Source organism: Syzygium oleosum, unplaced genomic scaffold (assembly GCF_021117445.2).
Source record: "Syzygium oleosum isolate NSW1041296 unplaced genomic scaffold, Sole_v2.1 Sole_v2.02, whole genome shotgun sequence".
NCBI classification, from domain to species: Eukaryota; Viridiplantae; Streptophyta; class Magnoliopsida; order Myrtales; family Myrtaceae; genus Syzygium; species Syzygium oleosum.
The window spans coordinates 13658121-13667432 of NW_026607486.1; the positions used below are offsets into that span (position 1 = coordinate 13658121).

Here is a 9312-nt window from a genome sequence, read left to right on the forward strand (position 1 = left end):
AACAGTGGTTGTGTGAAAAATGCTCTTCTCAGACCAGACGAGATGGCATGAACCACAACGATGGATGCAGCAGCCTCCAAGACCGGTGGCAGCCATTAATGCCGGACTCCTTCGGCCTCTATGGGTAACCATGTGTTGTTAGCTGGATGAGCTTTAATTGCCTGTCTCCCTGCTGTTACATCCGGAAGGAAAAGTGTCACTGCGCTGGCCATTCGTCCCGAATAGCCCCCCTTTAAAGGCTTAAGCTGGGACTACAACAGTCATTGGTAGATATTTAGGCACTGGCTTGGCGTTGCGCTTGCTTTGGTGCACCAAGTGGAATGACGTAGTTAAGTTCATCTTCCCAATAAAAGGGTGTGCGTGAATCTGTTCGTGCAACGAAAACTTTTGCTCCTCTTTTTTTTCTCCTTTCAGCTGTAGTTGTTGATCACACGGGTGCTGATAACGTGAATCTCTTTATTTGTTCAGAAAGTGACGAGGTTTCAGGGACGTCGGTAGTTCTTCTTCTTGTTCTTCTTTGTTGTTCAGGGTGTTTCGGATAATGGGTACCAGGGAGATAAAGTCGCCGGAGTGTCTCCCGGAGAGCCAAGCGAGTGCGCAAGCAAGCGCGAGTGTGAACGCGAATTCCGAGTCGTTTAGGAGGAAGAAGCTGGGCAACTTCTTCATCGAGTCTGACGACAGGAGGACGGCTTTCGGGCGGGGTTACACCGGCGGCACTACCCCCGTCAATATCCACGGGAAGCCGATTGCCGACCTGTCGAAGACGGGCGGCTGGATCGCGGCCTTCTTCATTTTCGGTGAGCAAAATGACTGTTTTTGAAAAGAGAAAATGATGTCCGGCAAACGTCATTTGAGATTCGCAGTCTGGTGATTGATTCTCTAAGCCGATGAGAAATTATATACTCTCTAGACAGGATTGCTTTGGTTTATTTGTTCTTGTTGCAAACTTTCGTCGGAGCTTAGCTGTTTTCTCTCTGCAGGAAATGAGATGGCAGAGAGAATGGCATATTTTGGCCTCTCGGTGAACATGGTGGCTTTCATGTTTTACGTTATGCACAAACCCTTTGCCAGTTCATCGAACGCAGTTAACAATTTCCTCGGGATATCGCAAGCCTCCTCCGTCATAGGAGGTTTCCTAGCCGATGCATACCTAGGCCGATATTGGACGATAGCGCTTTTCACCACGATTTATCTTGCGGTGAGAAATATGAAAGAGCGTACCAGATCTAGTTGTCCTAGCTTGATTTATATTGCTATGTTGTTGCGAGATCAAATGTTCTGGTGCATTCTTTAGTTAGGCTCGTCAGTGTGTATTTTGAATTTCCTTGCTACGGCCTGCATCAGGATTCTGATGATTTAATCCTTTGACGCAAAATATTTGTGTGCAGGGCTTGACGGGAATCACCTTATGTGCAACCATGGGCATATTCATGCCGGAACAAGAGGGGTGCGATAAGCTCGCGCTTCTGTTAGGAAACTGCGAGCCCGCCAAACCCTGGCAGATGCTTTACCTATACGCTGTGCTCTACATAACCGGGCTGGGTGCCGCTGGAATCAGGCCATGTGTCTCTTCTTTCGGGGCTGATCAGTTCGACGAGAGAAGTAAAGACTACAAGTCCCACTTGGATAGGTTCTTCAACTTCTTTTATCTCTCTGTCACGGTTGGTGCGATCGTGGCCTTCACGTTGGTCGTTTATATTCAGATGGAACACGGGTGGGGCTTGGCTTTTGGTTCTCTGGCCATTGCCATGGGAATATCAAACATGGTGTTCTTCCTGGGCACGCCTTTGTACCGGCACAGGTTGCCGGGAGGCAGTCCCTTGACGCGGGTCGGCCAAGTTCTCGTTGCTGCTTTCCGGAAGAGGAAAGCCGAATTCTCGAGCAGTGAATTCGTGGGCCTCTATGAAGTTCTGGGGAAACAATCGGCCATAAAGGGTAGCGGAAAGATTGCCCACACAGATGAATTCAGGTAGAAACATTCTTTCACTTCTTTCTTAGACAAGTCTGACACTTCTTGTGTGCTCGATGAATAACGTGTTCATGGCCTCACAGATGCTTGGACAAGGCGGCTCTGCAGCTGAAAGAGGATGGTCCAGATCCTAGTCCATGGAGGCTCTGCACCGTGACCCAAGTCGAGGAAGTGAAGATCCTCATCAAGCTCATCCCAATCCCAGCCTGCACAATCATGCTCAGCTTGGTCTTGACCGAGTACCTGACCCTCTCGGTCCAACAGGCCTTCACGATGAACACCCACATGGGCCATCTCAAGCTCCCCGTGACCTGCATGCCCGTCTTCCCAGGCCTCAGTATATTCCTCTTACTCTCTCTGTACTATTCCCTGTTCGTCCCTCTGTGCAGACGCGTCACGGGCCATCCGCTGGGCGCTTCTCAGCTCCAGAGGGTAGGGATCGGGCTGGCGGTCTCAATCCTGTCCGTGGCGTGGGCTGGGCTTTTAGAGAGGTTCAGGAGGAATTACGCCATCGAGCATGGCTACGAGGCTAGCTTCCTGAGCCCGATGCCGAACCTGAGTGCGTACTGGCTGTTGATTCAGTACTGCCTGATCGGGATAGCCGAAGTGTTCTGTATTGTGGGGTTGTTGGAGTTTCTATACGAGGAGGCACCGGATGCAATGAAAAGCATAGGGTCTGCTTATGCCGCTCTGGCCGGTGGATTAGGTTGCTTCGCAGCCTCTATACTGAACAACATCGTGAAATCGGTCACAGGTAACGAGAAGGAAAGGCGACTGTCGTGGCTTTCCCAAAATATCAACACTGGTAGATTCGATTACTTCTACTGGCTGCTCACCGTTTTGAGCTTGATCAATTTCGGCGTTTTCTTGTACTTGGCGCGGAGGTATAAGTACAGGGCAGGGCACAAGGCTGAGACCAGGGAACCGGTTAAAATATAGATCAAGAGACACTAGACAGGACAGGAAGCCGATGCTATAGACCGGAGCGATGCAAGCTTCGCGGCGACGCAGAGGATGCATCGATTGGTGGCCGCATTTTATCTTTAATATATGACTTAGGGTTTGAGTTTCTCTTTGTTCTGTTCACTCTAGTGTAGATCATTGGGGTTTTAGGTGTCAAGGATTTTTATCATCCGCGGATCAATTACAAATGCCACATACAGATTTTTTCTCACAAGGTTAAGCTTGTGTTAGAAAGTTGTAGCGTCCCGAGTGTAAAAGAAAGATTTCATGTTCTGCAAGAACAATGTATTGCAACTCTATGTATGTGTTGGTGGTGTCAATTTACGGCGTACATATTATGATGAGATTCAAGTTAAGGCATAAGTTTGAGAAGAAAGAGTCTTGATACAAGAGTCAAGTTTGACAGAATCGAGTTCGACCAAGTTCAATCTCGATATGAGGTTCATCCACCCTAACTTCGACTCGATACGTGCAATGATTGGTCTCGATCCGAGATGTATTGGGGTTACTTCGATCAGAGTAAGAATAAGAGCATCTCGATCCACTTGAGCTAACGGCGAGAATAGTTACAATATTTAATTAGCTTGTGTGAGAGGAGTAAGTTATCGCAAGACACACGATTACTCTGAGAGTTAATGAAATCATGGATATGTGGAGAAGAAAGAATACCGAGGAAGAAGAGACTCCCTAGTTATGCCAAAATTCTGCCAAACTTTTCTCTTTCCTTATCGAATCAATGCCTTTCAATTTCAGTTTTAGTTTTAGGATCAAGTTTATTCATCGTAATATGCACTGTCAACATTAATGTTGCGTTCATTTCAATGCTTCCATTTGAGCGTCAATGTGTATGTAACTTTCGGTCATCTCTCTATTCTAGCGAAGTTCGTTTCTACTTTCAAGCACTAGTTTCTCAATATCTTTAGATTTAAGTGTTCACCACCTTATTTTCCATTGTTTCCAGCATTGTCTTTTCAATTACCTTTAGATTTCTCGCAATTCAATTTTTTAAGCACTTGTGTTTACTCCTCATTTAGATCAAAAAAGCGGTTTCTACACTACTTGTGCTCTCAGGAGCTGACAAGCCTTTCTCACAGACATTCACACCCATCACGTCTCAGAAAAAAACCTGTTTTCCTGAGAGTTTGATCACTTTATGGCCGAGTTCGCAACAACGGAGAACAAAGCTTAAACTTGCTTGCCCAATCGCTTATTATTGATCAGATTAGCCTCAAATCGATTTGGATCCATCGGTATCGCTTCGTACCGTCAGCATATCAATGCAAGAGCATCTCCTGTGTTATTTCTCAAAACTCGTAAGTGTCCTTTCAAACTACTCCTGCAACCTATTTATTGCTCATTTTTCGCCACTTATGCTGCGCAGAGAGGTGGTGAATGGTCACAGCCTGTGTGAACAGAGAGAGAGGATGGAAGCATCCCCGAACCCTCGCAGCAGCTCAATGGGAACGACCCATCTTGGTTCCCCAAAGTCCCCACTCCTTCAATGACTATGGTCCAACTCCATGTGTTGGACCATGTGTTTGTTCTTCAGGTTGTTCGCTGCTGAGGTGTGATGCTTAAAGTTAGCTTTTAGCAGCAGACTAACAAGAACTACAGTACACATGACATTAGTCACAGAACTGAAACTGCTGATGGTTCGTGAATTGATCATTATTAGCCTTTTTGAAACAGCTAGAGAGTACCGAGAAAAGGGGATCAAAACAAGAGCTTTTGCACGTTTCAGAGAATAGCAGAACCTCCTCTCACCTCCACTTCATCTTCTTCCACTTCTTCCTGGTCGAAGCAGTAAGCAGGGGCCTGCCACTTGGCGTCCTCGAGCGCAGCTCCGACTTCGAACGTCATCACGTGAGCTTCTCTCCCTTCAATCAACAACACCCAAAATCCCAAGTCAGTAAAACGCGACCCAGTTGTAGACGCGCATACCCAAGACCAACGATCAGAAACAGAGAGCAAAATTCAATTCACGAACCAACTCACAGACCCTAATTTCACCAAGAAAAGAAACAAGCGGAAGTTCTTCCGCGCGCCCCTCGATGCCCTCCCTCATTTTCTTCTCCAGTGAAAACCCAACATGCGAATGCATCGAGAAGTTCTTTTGAAATCAAAATTAGCCCACAATTACGAATAAATTACACGATTTGGAAGTTCTAAAACCTCAGAGAACAAGAATTTGATTAGCCTCGAACTTTTTGGTCAGAGCTCACCAGTGTAGAAACGCCAGTAGACGGGCCTCTTGGTGTCGACGTCTTCGTAGTACCGGATGAAGTCGGCCTTCTCCCACCCGTCGCAGAGGAACCCGTCGACGCGGCGCCGGCCCAGGTAGCTCGCCCCCTCGAGCCAGCCGGGGCGGAGTATCCCGACCTCGAGCTGGGCGGTGCGGCAGCTCGGGGAGGCGCCGTCGAGGGTGTAGAAGAAGGAGGTGCCGTTGTCCCACTCGAGGTCGTACAGGAGGGAGGCCGAGAGCTGGTCCCGGACGATGTTGAAGTTGCGCCCGTTGGGCCAGTCGTACCAGAGGTCGATCAGCTGGAGCGTGCCCGTGTAGTTCATGACCAGCACCGAGTGGAACTGGTGCGGCCACGGGGTCGGGGTCGGGTCGGTCTCGCCCGTCCCCGGTCGGGCTCGGGTCGGGCTCGGATCGGCGGCGCCGCCGGCGGCGAGGAGGAGGAGGGAGAGAGCGGAGATGGCGAATGGAAATGAGGAGGATGCCATCTTGTTCTCTGGGTGGGTGGTGGAATGCGACTGTTCGATGGATTCTTTGGCTATGGCTTTTTGCTTCCAATGATTTAAGGCCATCCTTGAACCTATCCTAACTCATCTCGTTGCGCAGTTTATTTCGCCAAAAAAAAAAGAATAATAATAATAATTCGAATAATATTTTTCAAAAATAATTATCCATATCTTTTAAAATAATTGATCAATAATTCATTTCTAAACATGTTCATGAACGATGAAAATATATTTTTATTCGGTCATTTTCACGAACGATACGAACCATCATTTTTTTAGAAATATATTATTCAAATCATTCATCTCTCCAAAGGAAAAAAAACAAAGTCTCAGTTCGAGGAAAGGGTTGTTGCCTCACCTCGTTAATTGTTAAAGGAGAAGATATGTTCTGAGGTTGAATTATTTGACGAGTCAATTAATGTATCAGTGCTTGGAGCATGGTCTAGTGCTCACTGCAGCGTAGTTTGGCGACACCGACGCCAACTCGGGCCAACGTTTATCAGAACACAACCACTTTCTCTCGGACTGACATAATACGACTTTTATTACACGACCAAGAGCTCGCTCGCTCGTGTTCATAGACTCGTCAAACTCATCGAACGTCTAAGTGTTCCGAGTCCGTCCACCGGATATCCACCGGAATCGCCGGAAGTGGCGGCGAGTTTAGCAGCATCTTCTCCTCCCTTCTCCCCGAAGCAATAGGCAGGGGCTTGCCACTCTGCATCTTCCAGGGCAGCTCCCACTTCAAATGTCATCACATGAGCTTTCATCCCTTCACACATTAAACATAGCACAATTCGAGTTAACTATATGCTCAATGTCGTGCTCCCGTTAATTTTATAGATGGAAGTGGCAAAATAGACTACTTTTTGTCGATAAATCGCCGCTAACGACAACACCGGCATCCGCCGTGCTCAAAATGAATACGCCCCCCACCCCCTTAAAATTAAGAAAATGAAAAAAAACGAACTCGGGCGCACATGAACTAGTGAGCAGACCATACTATTACTTTCATCTATGAAATTAACGGCAAAACAATATTAAACGGGAAAATATAAAGTTCAAGAACTCGATCATACCAAAACATTGCAAAAATGACAAAAAAGTTGAGCAACCTTATGTGCCGTGATCCCAATTCATAATAAAGCAAGGGAAATATTTAACTCAAAATTCTGTTCGTCCCGCAGAAAATGAACGATTTAAAAAATATTTTTCTAAAATTAATCGCTTGAAATAATTAATCGATAAAAAAAGTATAAATAATAATTTATGTGTAAATATTTTTCATGAATGATAATAATATTTTAAGTAATAAAAGTAATTATTTTTAATAATTTATTTTTTCAAATTATTTATTTTTCGTAAAATAAATCGACCTTTTTTATATAATTTGCTCTTCGGCTGTCGGACCAAACTCATGAATATGACATTAGAATAAACCCGGGTTTGTACTCGAACATTTAGACCGCCGAACATTCTTATCACTTGAATAATTAAAGAAAAAGACACCGCAATCAAATCTTGGTTTAACAGAAATCACTAGCGTCTTAAGTGGGAGCCCTTGGCGGTGGGGTCTTGGGCTAGCTCCTCCCGAGGTATAGTCGTTGTTGGGTCTGTCCGGCTGTTAGCCGATGGGGCCGTACGGGCGGATCCTCGGTCATAAAAAAAAAAAAAAAAAAAAACAAAGACAAGTCACGAACACAGAAAGAAAGCAACATCGAGATGGCAACTCACCGTTGAAGAAGGCCCAGTAGACGGGCCTCTTGGTGGCCACGTCCTCGTAGTACCAGATGAAGTCCACCTTCTCCCACCCGTCGCACAGGAACCCGTCCACGCGCCGCCGGCCCAGGTAGCTCGCCCCCTCGAGCCAGTCGGGCCGCAGGATCCCCACCTCGAAGTGGAGGGTCCGGCAGCTCCCCTCGCCGCCGCCGCCGCCGCCGCCGCCGCCGGGGGTGTAGAAGAAGGAGGTGCCGTTGTCCCACTCGACGTCGTGGAGGATGGAGGGGGAGAGCTGGTCCCGGATGGCGTTGAGGTTGCGGCCGTTGGGCCAGTCGTACCAGAGGTCGACCAGCTGGAGCGCGCCCGAGTTGTTCATGAACAGGGCCGCGTGGAACTGGCGCGGCCATGGCGTCGGGGTCGGGTCGGGTCGGCCATGGCATCGGGTCGGGGCGAGGAAGAGGAGAGAGGATGCCGCGGCGGAGATGAGGAGGAGGAGGAGGAAGAAGATGGGAGGATGGAGCCGCGAGGACGACACCGCGTGGCGTGGGCGGTTGGATTTGATGGAGAGGGGGAGGGGAGGAGAGAGATGTCGTTTCGACTCCATCTTATGTCGTCGAATTCAACTCTTTATCTTGTCGTGTGGCGCCCTTTTCAATTTATGCAAAAATCGGTTACTCAAAAAAAGTGTTCTTCCTTCTTCCATATTTGGCGCGATTTAATTGGAAATTTGTTTACTGCTTTAATTTCTGCAATGGGAAAGAAATCTGGCGATCGCCACGTGTCGGCGCCATACCCAATTGACATTGACAAGTGCGGGGTTCTCGATGCCTGCGTTCCAAGAGTTTAAGAACATTTTGTCGAATAGGTGGCGAGTATTTTCATGAAAGTATATATGGTCAAAACAAACGAAAGGCTACCGTCCGAATCAATCGTCAAGCATGTTTGATGCTCTGACGATCATTGCAGTAAGATCAGATTCAAACGAAGATTGTTCAGATGGAAGCGGGATCCTAGAGCTTCTATCTTACTCACAATGAACCGAAAAAGAGTGTGCTGAATTCGCACATACGGTTTCAAAATTATGCGCAATTATGCATTTCTCTCCAATACTTAGCACGAATGACGTAAAGTGTAATGAATTGGCAACTTAAACTTTGGTCTTCCTCTTTGGTTTTTCTCCTAATTTATGCGCGCTAAATCTCTATTTGTTTTTCTCAAGTTGGGTTGCCATAAATTTCAATTCGGATATCAAAACTCGGTTTGGATCGAAGCCCGAAACAGAATTCAACACATGCTCAATAGTTATTTTCTAAAAAAACCATACTCTCTCCTCTTTCTCCTCCATAGTTCATGTGAAAGCTTCAAAATTCCTTCGTAGCTTCTGGGTTCACGTCGAAGCGTTCCGAAAGCGGTGAGAAAGTTAAAGCTACTTCTTCTCTACAACTCTTCAGTTCACATTTAAACATCATGAAAGCAGCAAAAGAGTCAAAGCTCATGCTCTTCCATAACTCTCCAATTCATGTCCTAACCTTTCTAGTTCCCGTCCTAACTTAACGAAAGTCACAAGAGACTTGAACTAAAGAGCCCAAGCACTATACTTTTTGGAATTGCGGTGATACTTTTGGCTTTTTCTTTGGAGAAAAGCTAACGAGAGGATGGAGATTATTGTTGGTCGTATTGGACATGCTAAAAGATTTGGATATTGACAAGAGAAAAATCAATGAGAAGCATCTTAAAATGTCTCTAAGTACCTTGGATAGAATGAAATTGTGCAGAAAATTTGTGAAGGATCCTGAGAACATTTGTCTCTTTTTTGGATTGGAAGGAGATGACAAGCAAGTATTTGTGAAAATGCTTCTCTAAGAGAAGATAGATGAGAAAGACTCACCATTCTAGGCTAGGTTTTGTATGGTTGC

At 46.4% G+C, this 9312-nt stretch overlaps 3 protein-coding genes across 3 annotated transcripts; 1 reads left to right on the top strand and 2 right to left on the bottom strand.

Annotated features, from left to right (window-relative positions):
* Positions 1-244: 244 nt before the first annotated feature.
* LOC115681858 (protein NRT1/ PTR FAMILY 6.1) lies at positions 245-3252 on the top strand. Its single transcript, XM_056308620.1, has 4 exons — positions 245-797; positions 981-1198; positions 1389-1969; positions 2053-3252. The coding sequence occupies exons 1-4, from the start codon at positions 542-544 to the stop codon at positions 2906-2908; spliced, it is 1911 nt and encodes a 636-aa protein (XP_056164595.1). The 5' UTR covers positions 245-541; the 3' UTR covers positions 2909-3252.
* A 1305-nt stretch (positions 3253-4557) lies between these two features.
* Positions 4558-5756, bottom strand: LOC115681863 (uncharacterized protein At4g14100-like). Its single transcript, XM_030605955.2, has 2 exons — positions 5155-5756; positions 4558-4809 (listed from the first exon to the last, which is right to left on the bottom strand). The coding sequence occupies exons 1-2, from the start codon at positions 5741-5743 to the stop codon at positions 4670-4672; spliced, it is 729 nt and encodes a 242-aa protein (XP_030461815.1). The 5' UTR covers positions 5744-5756; the 3' UTR covers positions 4558-4669.
* Positions 5757-6061: 305 nt separating this feature from the next.
* Positions 6062-8034, bottom strand: LOC115681861 (uncharacterized protein At4g14100-like). The gene is made up of 2 exons (XM_030605954.2): positions 7412-8034; positions 6062-6449 (listed from the first exon to the last, which is right to left on the bottom strand). Exons 1-2 carry the CDS (start codon positions 7998-8000, stop codon positions 6253-6255), a joined length of 786 nt encoding a protein of 261 aa, XP_030461814.1. The 5' UTR covers positions 8001-8034; the 3' UTR covers positions 6062-6252.
* Positions 8035-9312: the final 1278 nt, after the last annotated feature.

Bases quoted from the DNA above. Each gene is read 5' to 3' on its own strand.
- LOC115681863 (XM_030605955.2), bottom strand. From the start codon at position 5,743: ATGGCCTTAAATCATTGGAAGCAAAAAGCCATAGCCAAAGAATCCATC. The intron at 4,810-5,154 runs GTGAGCTCTGAC...TGTTGATTGAAG, and splicing joins CTACTGGCGTTTCTACACTG to GGAGAGAAGCTCACGTGATG.
- LOC115681858 (XM_056308620.1), top strand. From the start codon at position 542: ATGGGTACCAGGGAGATAAAGTCGCCGGAGTGTCTCCCGGAGAGCCAA. The intron at 1,199-1,388 runs GTGAGAAATATG...ATTTGTGTGCAG, and splicing joins TCACCACGATTTATCTTGCG to GGCTTGACGGGAATCACCTT. The intron at 1,970-2,052 runs GTAGAAACATTC...ATGGCCTCACAG, and splicing joins GCCCACACAGATGAATTCAG to ATGCTTGGACAAGGCGGCTC.
- LOC115681861 (XM_030605954.2), bottom strand. From the start codon at position 8,000: ATGGAGTCGAAACGACATCTCTCTCCTCCCCTCCCCCTCTCCATCAAA. The intron at 6,450-7,411 runs GTGAGTTGCCAT...TAATGTGTGAAG, and splicing joins CTACTGGGCCTTCTTCAACG to GGATGAAAGCTCATGTGATG.